This window comes from Manihot esculenta, chromosome 5 (genome assembly GCF_001659605.2).
Source record: "Manihot esculenta cultivar AM560-2 chromosome 5, M.esculenta_v8, whole genome shotgun sequence".
NCBI lineage: Eukaryota > Viridiplantae > Streptophyta > Magnoliopsida > Malpighiales > Euphorbiaceae > Manihot > Manihot esculenta.
Window position 1 is genome coordinate 31,261,272 of NC_035165.2, and position 10,894 is coordinate 31,272,165.

Genomic DNA, 10,894 nt, shown 5'->3' on the forward strand with positions numbered 1-10,894 from the left:
AACTATTATTACGGGAAATTTACTCTTTGGTCCATAGATTTCATCACTTATCGTGATTGATCATTATATTTTGAAAAATATACTCTCTAATCCTTATATTTTGATCATGTTAGAATATAAAGGAAAATTTGAAAGAAGAGAAAAAAATATTGACTCGTGTAAATGTGTTTAGCCTGCTCCTAGTAAGAAACAGGTCATAATTTAAAGTATTTTCTACTAACAAGGTAGAGTAAACCGATGCCTATTATAGTCAAAGAATCCTGCTAATAAATATTAATAGATTACGATAAGTCAAAATAGATTTAACTCATCATTTTCGATTAAGGTTAGGTTTAAATATAGTTAAAACAAGTATCATAGAATATAATATGTCCAAAAAAAATATAAGAATAGGGAATATGAATAGTGATAACTTGAAAACAATAATCAATTTAAACGAATTAAAAGTATCATTCGAGAGAAAGACCACTTGATTGAAGATCCACAAAGAAAAACTTTGGCAAAAGTTAGAGATAATAAAAAGAAAAATAAAAATAAAGAAGTTTGTTAGTTTGAAATCCTCAAAGGTAGTGTAGATAAAATGAGAGTGAAAGAAGATTGAGATAAAAAATCTGAATGAGTCATTTGATATGCTAAGAGTTCTATCAGAATTTGAAAAATTAAGTTGTAATATGTGTAATGTAACAATGTATAGGTATACTTGAATTGAAGAGGATATTTCATTGCATTAATAAAAATAGCATATCATTTGGTTATTAATATGCGCATTTGTTCCTAATGAGAAAACATCTTATAATTAAGTAAAAAAAGTCCACTATCTTAGGAAATTCATCCAACAGCTTTTTGACGGGTGATGGTAAAGATGGTGTACTCTCCACTTCATCTTTTACTTTCATCAATAAAGCCAATATGCCTCCAAATTTCTTAATTGCACCTGATAGCCTTTGCACTCCTGTAGACACAATAACAACAATTTTTCCTTCCACTTTAGAATATTTTGCAGAATCAGAAAGTAAAATAGTAATATTTTTCTAGTTCTATGTAAACATATACGAATTCTTCTCTTATACAAAGTATCAACATCAAACTGCCAAGGACAACCTAACAAAATTTCACAGCAATCCATATCCATAATATCACAATTAAAAGATTCAGTGTAAGATTTACTGATCGAAATAGACACACTGCAAATTCTGTTGACTTCAATTGTCGGACATTCCTTAATCCACCCAACTTTGTATGGCGAATGGTGAGAATGTGTAGGCAACTGCAGTTTCTCCACCAATTGCTTAGCTATCAGATTCTCACAACTACAACTATCTATAACTAGCTTGCAAATTGCTTCTTCCACTCGACACTTCGCCTGGAAAATCTTCCTCCTTCGTGTCTAATTTTCTTGTTTCGTCGAGTATAAAATTTTCTTCACCACATAAGTGACTTCCCTATCTTTAGAACCAGCAATAGACCCATCATCTTCATCTACTTCCTCCTCAAATTCAACTAACTCCTCAACCACATTAACCTGTCGACAATCATTATTAACTCCTCTACATTTTGAACAATTATTCAATCAATGTCCAGGTTACCTACAACGATAACATATGTCTTCGGTTGATTTTTGGTAAGGATTGATTTTGTCTCCTTTGTCTATTGTATTGATGACTGTCTTTTCCTTATTGTCTCTCCTTTCTTCCACAGTATTCTGATGGTTGCTAGAATTTACAACCTTAGAAGGTTGTTCGCTGTAATTACCTTTATATTACTGAGTTCCTGTCAAATTAGAATTTTTGTAATTAAAATTTTGATTAGACTGTTATCAAGACTGCCATTCAACACGTTCTTCCGCTCTTTTCACCATCTCCAAAGTAAAAATCGTAGCTACTCTCATCATACAACGATTTTCATGATTCAGTCTCCTCCAATAATGAGCAACCTGTTGGACTTTATTCTCACAGTTATCACACCTCGCTTGCAATCTTAAAAACTCCTATATATATTCATCCACCCTTCAACTCCTTGAATATAGTCATGATATTGGTTATATAAAATTTGGACGTGATCGCTAGGCAAGAACCATTGTTCAATCATCTGCTTCATCAAACTGGTTTCGTATAAGTTCAAGCCTCCTGCGATAACGTTCCTTTTGAATAGAATTCCATCATGCTACTGCACCACCCTTTAATTTATAAGCCACAATCGGAACCTTTTGATCCTCTTTCACATTCATAATTTCAAAAAATCGATCAATCTCTGTTAACTATTCGAAGACAGATTCTACATCCAACGAATCAAAAAAGTTTTGAAAGTCTGTCTTTATTTTGTAACCTTCGTGATAATCCTGTTGGGGATTTGTGCTCATAGGATTTACGACTACAGGATTTGAAACTAGCTGTGCGCGTTCGGCTGTGGCGAATTGGCTGTTACCTCGCTGTAGAATTAGTTGTCCGATCATCTCCCTCAATTCTAGAAAGGATGCCTCAATTGCAGTGACTCGCGCTTCTTAGTTGTTAGTCATGGATGAACTTCACTCTAATACCAACTGAAATAGGACTATTTAGACTTTGTTAAGAGTTTTAATCAATATCGTTTGATTAAGACAAAATTCAAAAAATAAAAGGTTAGAAGCCGAAACTTCTTATTGAATTTTTAAAAATTGAAAAAGTTTGCTATTTATAATTACAAAAATCTTAATGCAGAAATTTACAAAAAAATCTAAAAAAATAATAAAAATTTAAAATTGACCCTTAAATAATAGAATTTGAGCATCAAACTTTGTGATAGGCCTGTTTCTCTCATCACATTTTTTAAAGTCGTCCGTTTTGAAATTCATTTTCTGAAAAGTTATTGTGGACCTCCAACAGATATCGATAGCAGAAGTTAAGTTTGGTCTAAATCTTCCATAAAATCTAAGGTTAATTGCTTCACATCATATAACCACTTGTTAATGCAATATATATACCAAATCAAAATTAAAAATTAAACCAAATTAAAAAATTGATTTGGAGTATATTTATTAAAAAAAAGTTTAGGTATAATTGTTGAAATTCATAAGGTTTAGAGTTTTTTTAACAAATATCAATTATATTAAAATATTAATTTTTGGTACTGTCTATGATGATAACATGTTATTTTTGCTAAATTTAATAGTTAAACTTAATGGTATAGTATAAATAAATTTAAGTAGTTAATTTAAAATATATTAGTTAACTTTTATAATTTGAGGTATATCTAGTAAAATATGAATAGTGCAATTTTTTTTTGCCATTATTTCTAAATAATTTTTTCATACTATTTGGAAATATGCAAATAGTATTAGTTATTGTAAATAAATCAAGTTGCGCATATACTATTCAAACATTTAGTCACAAAAGTTCAAATTGATCCAATTAAAGTTTGGATTGGCTTATTTTCTAAATAGACCAAGTTTAAACCTAATTTTTAAAAACGTTTAATAAACAAACCAAACTATACTTATACTTGCTGATATCGAACTTATTAAAACTTTAAAATTCGTTTGTCTATAACTTTTGCAAGGTAACTCATCAATACGCTTATTGAAATGGAATTATTTAATTTTAAATTTATTATTTTTAAAATAAAATTTATTAAAATTATAAATAAATTTATTCAGGAGTTATTCGATACTTATTTAATATAAACTTAGCTTGTCAGGACTCATTTATCAAATGAGCCAAATGTAATCTTACTAATCGTGAGTTAAACCTTCCTTTTATAAAAAATGATTTAAAATTAATATTAAAAAATAAAAAATTAATTAATTAATTTCTGAGAAATTATATAAAACTTGATACTGTTTAAGGAAAAAAAAAGCAGCATAGGTTTTGAAATTTAATTGTAATTTTTGTACATTTCTTTATACTCTAATATGACTTACAAAAACTTATTCTATAATTTCAATTAAGAGTATGAAAGAATTATCATGTCCAATAAATTACATATTTTTATTTTTTATTGACTTTTTAGGAGGGTTTCCTTTCTAGGTAGCTATATTCTCGATATCTGTCAGATTTTAGTTATATTTCTATTGCTTTATAGATCTAAGCTTCGATTGAAAGTTGCCTTTTGATCTACAAATTCTATGATGTTATTGTTTTTGGTTCCTCTTACTTGCTTGGATCTCCTTGCCGGAATGAATACAAGAACTTAAGTTTGGGAGATCTGCAACTGGAGGATTTGGAGCCTTTGCTTTGAGTTCACGGTGCTCTGGGAGACCTAAAATGGTCAACGACTCTCCTTGCCCAGACCCAATGAAGCATGGCTCCATCAGTATGAAGCCCGCCACCTCCTGGCTTGTTTAGACCTAACTATCATCGTCTTTGGGTCTCCTCCTTGTGGTTGCTTGCCCAAGGACATTGTCTTCTGTTCCTACTGCTTCTGGGGCTTCTGTTGTGTTTTTTAAATATTATTTTATTGTTCCAGGTAATATTCCTGCAACTGAACAAAGATGATGCTTCTCCTGTTATCTCCTATTTGATAACCTATGGGCTTATCGGGTGTTTGGATCTCAAGATCTTTTTCAATGGCATGCTATCTTTAGAAAAAGGAAAAGTATAAAAATTAACACTTTTTACTAATAATATAATACTACAAGATACCGCAAATCATGAGGAAAAATACATTATATTTAAACTGAGAGGGAGAGAGAGAGAGAGAGGAGAAACTATTAATAATATCAAGCAAGTTACATAAATTGCATGAATGATTGCAAAGATAGCCCATCTCATCAGTCCAATGTCTCATAGTAAAATAAATAGTTCGTTCCCATACAGGGGAGATCAACAAAAATGCAAACCAATACCACTAGAACAATGTAAACAGCACCCCATGCTGTAATAGATACTAACCCCTAAACAAAAATTCTAAGACGCCCTAATCAAACAACGGACGTCAAATTCGCAGAATGTCAATATATAAATATAATCTCAATTGTTTCTACCTTTCTAGTCCAATAATTCCCCATTAAACCCCATCTACTCTATCAAATCCCATCTTTTGACTGCGCCTCATCTGATTCCCTGTCCCAATGGATTTAACCTGGTCATGACAGCTGAAGGCCCTGTCTAAGCAAGGCTAAGTCCAGACACCTTAGCTGCATCACCATTAGATTCAGAAGATATTCCAGTGGGCATCCCATGGTTACTCTCATTAAAATCCACAGTTGGTGACAATCCATTTCCAAAATCACCAGAAATATGGCAAGTCAAAGCACCTGTTGCATCACTTGTTGCTCTCTCGCTGGTTGAGTTGGAAGATCTCCCATTTTCCAAATTCCTTGTATCAATTATTGCTAACATACAATGACCTGTCCCTTGGACTCCAGCTGCATCAGCCTTATCCGACTCTGACCCTGACCCTGACCCTGACCCTGACCCTGACCCTGATCCTGATGGGCCATCCATAATAACATCCACATTACCTACACTTTCACCTTGATTATGATCTACTTTGTCGCCAGAGAATTTGTGTTTCAACATTTTCTTTTTGAATCGACCCTTCTTTGCCTTGGGAACATTTGCAGCCTCCTCTATCACACCAATTGTTTCCGCTCCCCTCTTTCTGAACGGAATTACTGTTAACTGATGGTTGGCAGCTGATTTATGAGATGGGTCAGAAGCACTTGACTGTATAGCTAACAAAGCAGTCCTAGCAGCTTTAATCTCTGCTTCCTTTTTTGTCTTTGCTGATGCTCCAATATACTGAATCCCACCAATCTCAACATTACATTTAAAATGTGTAGTTCGACCAGGGGTCTCGTTCTTTTGACACTGGTACACTGGAATTGCATAATTCATCTTCTGTGCATACTCCTGAAGCAAGTTTTTGCAAAGTCCTGTTTCATGCTGGAAATATAGAAATGAAGGTCACAATGAAAGGATAACAAAAGCAGGAAACACTAAAACCTCATTTATGAATCACCAAACAATGAAACTTTATGACTGCAGGCATTTCATGTATGGATTACAGAAAAACATAGGAGCCACTTTACAATCCAAAGCACATAAAATTTACACCTAGAACTCGATTTTCTTTCTCATATAGTTAGCGTTTACTTTCTGCCCTATAATCTCTTCGATAAACTTCCCATCACATTTTCATAAAATCTTCCATATCAGAACACTTTAACTCAATCTCATCGTATATCTACAATTTCTGCAACTTTTCTCTCTAAATTTGTAACACCCAAACTATACTTCAGTGTGTGTTTTTTGTCATTGACTTCCATAACCAACCACTAAATATGAAAAATGATTCTTATGATCACTATTACTTGTCACTGTATCAGCATTCTCTCTCTCTCTCTCTCTCTCTCTCTCTCTCTCTTCACTAAAACAAACTTCAAAAAGATCTTATTAAGTATTTCTGAGATTTTAGTTTTCCTACGCCTCACCTTTTGATGTTGTATACAGTTGAATCCAAATACAGATCTTTTTTCTTTTTGTTGTTTTTTTTTTTCTTTTGGGCTAAGAATGTTTTATAGATTCGTTAGTAACTCATTGAAATTCTGATTTTTGGTTCTCTCCTTCATAAAAAATGTTGGATTTTTTTTCAATAAAGCCAAATCAAACCAGACTGAATCCAACATGCCCAATTATAGTGGTTCTACATCTATCTTGAGTCCACTGTGGTCATGACAGTATGCAACCAAACAAGATCGGTTTGGACCAAAAAATATATGCAGACCAAACAAAACCAGCCCGGGTATAGCCCTACTACTGCATGCATGTGGAGCATAGCACTGGAGACCTTTAAATTAAAAGCAAGGAGAGGAGAAGCACACCCCTTCCCCTTTTCTCTCCCCCCTCCCCCGCCCCCCCCCCCCAAAAAAAAAAAAAAAGAAAAAGAAAAAGAAAAAGAAAATCTACACCAAGAAAAAAGACCAACCCCATTCTCTCCCTCTCTCTCTTTCTCTCTCTCTCTCTCACAAAAAGAGAAGCGAGAACAGCTAGCATCAATAATTTCTACTGTACTGAGCATTTTCATACATCATGTTGTTCATGATAGTTTTGTGGGAGCTGCAAATTTCAAAAAATCAGCATGTTACCATTTGTATGTATGGCTGGCAGTTAATTTAATTGTGCAGAACCATCATGGAAGCCCACAAACTCTAATGCTCCTTCGGGCAATCTCAAAAGTAGCATGAAGTCAAGGCACCAGAGATAAAGGTTGGAAGTCATACTAGTAAAACTAGAAGTTGATTGCACATAGTATTTTGCACAGTGTTTACTTATTACTTGCAAGAAGTTGAACCATAACTTCTTGGCCAAAAAAACTTAAAAAATTGCAAGAACAAAGACTATTTAGAGTAAGAATCCCATCATCTTATTTAGCACAAGGCCCCTGAAGAGAAAAGGGAAGGCAGGAAGCAATTATAACAGTGAACTGTCACACCATAACTAAATAATATTACAGAAAAAAGGGTTAAGACCACAAGACTATCATAAACCTAGCTTTTAACACTGATTTAGTAAGAGAATTGGATAAACTTACAACAGGTTGAGAAATGCATTCATTAACTTCATCAGATTTAGCCAACTCCACTAGAGCAACCTCTGCAGCTGACTGCTCCGCAGCCTTCCGATTGAAAAAACCAGGCAAAGAATCATATCTAACATTTTTTACAATCACTGTTGACCTGAAGGAAGGCTCATGTGAAGGGCCTTCCTTGATTGTCTCATACACAGGCGTTGGCAGTCCCTTTTTTTGCGCATACTCTTGTAATCGGCTCTTGAAAACATAGCAATTGGATACACCTGATGCGTGCAAAACAGGAACATCAAGGCATCAAGGGATTAATAAAGTCCTCAAAAAGAAAGAAACAAATATCAAAATTGTCGCAAATACTTCTTGGGTTCATCAACAAAACAATGAAAAATTACTAAGCTGCACAATAATCTAGATGCTTAACTTATACCTTTCTTCCCCAATGTACCCTCAACATTCACAAATAGGTATGCATCAAAACCTTCCATCTCTCCAGATATAAAGCAATCCCTTCATCATAAGCATAACAATTGAAATATCTATGTATTCACTACAATTTAGCTAATATAGATGAACTGATGAACCCATCTCAATATTCACTTATCCATAGTAGTTTTATTATTATAATTTTTATTACCATTAGTATTATTAACCCTCCATTTGGCATGATTCATGATTCATTTCACAAGAAAAGATTCCAAATGCATTCTTACAAAATAATTTCATTGTCTTTATAAATGAAATTTTTGCAACTTAAAAAAGAAATGAAATTTTCTATTCTAAACAAGAAATTTGATAAAAAAGAAATGATTGATTTGAATTTTTGTGAAATCTTTGACTCCAGAGAAGGGGTACATGAAACAAATCAACATTCTTGACACAATTATTCGTTAAAAAAATGCGATTTTTTACATGTAATTAAAATTTCAATTCAATTGCAACAAAATTCTCCCAGAAAAGGCTGCAAAATGAATAATTTTACACTTCAAATGAGTAATCTGAGAAGACCACTTTATCAATCTAAATATCCATCAATTTTTCTTTTCTGTAAAAATATCAACACAGCCCAAACTTTGTATTCTTAAAAGAACGTTCTACACCAAATGCATGATAAATAAACACCTAAAATACACACATAAGCAGATACAGAAAAGAGTATCTCATACACACACACATATACTTATCAAGAGAAATCTAAAAGCTAATATTAAGATAGAAAATAATACACAAATTTAACCAAGTAATGTACCTGAGAAGCCATCGTTTGTAGGCATAGCTACGAGAGTTCTCCGGAGGAATTTTCGACTGATTTGGTCCCAGAGATTGAGAACCGAGAGAGCAAAGAAACAAAAACGCGAAGCAACGATCGAGTCCCAGTAATTATAGCCCTTCGAGGAGGGGAAGGAGAGAAGCAAACGTTTCAAATGGTTCTAAGCAAGTGAAGAACACGAATAAGGTACGTGAAAGTGAACTTTGCGCAGCATCTCGCTCGAGGATTCTGTGTATTTATTGCTGAGAAAACTCACGCGTGCTCTGTGCTTTCTGCAGGAGCGAAATCAGGGCCGTTGGAAGGGGCCTTTAGCTGGCGGTGGGCAAGGTGGAGGTTTATCGGACGGATAGTTTCTTGGGAGAGAAAACGATGGACTCTGATTTTGGTAGTATTGGACTGGGCTTAAGAAAGGGTCCGATCTGAAACTTTTTAAGAGGAGAGGCCTACACGATCTGAATTCCAACCATTAGGCAACCTTGGTATTTATTATTTAATGTCTACAGAAATAGAATGAATAAATTCATCAGTTAATTTATTAATTTTTAAATGTGTATTAAAAAAATTATTATTTAATTATTTTTATTAGTTTATCTATTAAAAATTTTTTATTATTTATTTTTTATATTATAAAAAAATTATTAATTAGCACTCCGAGACTTAGATTGGTGGAAAGTGCATCCTTGTAGTCTTGTGAGGTCAAAGGTTCGACTTTCCACCCCTATTTCAAAAAAAGAAAAATTATTAATTAATTTTTTATTTTTTTAAAAATTTTACTATTTAATCTCTTTATATTAAATTTTTATATAATACTTAAAAGGCTAAAAACTAAAGGAACGACTGAAGAATAAAAAAACAAGCATAACCTAGAGTCCTATCATCATATCAGCTAAGGGGTTCTTAAATTCCATGACAAAAGCCTATGAAAAATAAAACCCTAGAGACTCCCAATCTAGTTTGATCCATTCTTACATATGAATGCGTCCACAATCAATGTCGTTGTCTCTTGAGGAACCAGCTACCAATGCTTTTCTTTATCTACAATAATCCAAGAGGGCATGCAAACACACTGAGGACCAAGAGAAGAAATCACAGTTGTGCAAACATTCTTCCACATCGCTTGAGAACACCGCTTTAAATAGCCAAGCACATGCAATACTGAGAATAGCCAGAGGTAGTGAAGCTTTGAACAAGAATCTAGAGGATGAGGCTGTCAATCCAAAAAAGGGAAGCATGTTTTTTTTTCATTTCTACCGACAAAGGAACCAGAAGTCAACAACCTCAAGCATGCAAGTACAACAAAGAGGGTAAATAAGAGAAGAAGAAGTTGTATTCCAACATAGTCTTGGAGTCAACGAACCACAAGGATTCTACTATAGACCTTGAAGGCCTCTTCCCTCAAAGATCATTATCCACATTAATGCCTTTATTCTTGCAAGAAACTCAACCCAAACATAGAGAAAACAAAAAAGTCAAAAAAAGAATGAAACAGCCATATACCTATATCTAAAAGAACCTCACAAAAGAGACACTCATCTAGACAAGTCAGGCTCTTCTCGGGTAAATGCCAAAGACAAAGCTTTAATTGCAAGAGATAAGCTTTTAAGTGATATTCATTTTTAGCTCCAACAACCTTAGAATCATATGAAACAGTTTTATGATTAGGGCTATCGAGATGTGTCGCATGCATTCAAATAAGCTAGGGCCTCATTTCTATGGTGCTTTCAATATTATTAAGCATGCTCGTCCTGTTGCTTATGAATTGGAGTTGCCTTTAGAAATTAAAATCCATAATGTGTTCTATGTATCTTTACTTAGCAAATTCACTGAAACACCTCCTTTCGCATCTTTCGTCTTGCCTCCTATTCTTAATGGTCAAGTTATTCGCTCTCGATTAAATCGCGACAATTTGGAAAATCGCTTGAGAATGCATGTTAGGGAATTCTCTGATAATCAGGTTTGATTTCTCTTCCGCTCTCCAAATACCTATCAACAAAAAAAAGAATTCTTTTTACATTATTCTGAATCTCTTAAATATTTATTTAACTAAACTTTCTTTTTTTAATTCAAAGGAGGCATAAGCATATTTTTCTACTAAGTTTATCATCAAATACTACTGATATA

At 33.5% G+C, this 10,894-nt stretch overlaps 1 protein-coding gene across 1 annotated transcript; it reads right to left on the reverse strand.

Annotated features, from left to right (window-relative positions):
- Positions 1 to 4,670: 4,670 nt before the first annotated feature.
- Positions 4,671 to 9,171, reverse strand: LOC110614312 (double-stranded RNA-binding protein 1). The gene is made up of 3 exons (XM_021755820.2): positions 8,753 to 9,171; positions 7,510 to 7,772; positions 4,671 to 5,861 (listed from the first exon to the last, which is right to left on the reverse strand). The coding sequence occupies exons 1-3, from the start codon at positions 8,775 to 8,777 to the stop codon at positions 5,082 to 5,084; spliced, it is 1,068 nt and encodes a 355-aa protein (XP_021611512.1). The 5' UTR covers positions 8,778 to 9,171; the 3' UTR covers positions 4,671 to 5,081.
- Between the last annotated feature and the right edge of the window lie 1,723 nt (positions 9,172 to 10,894).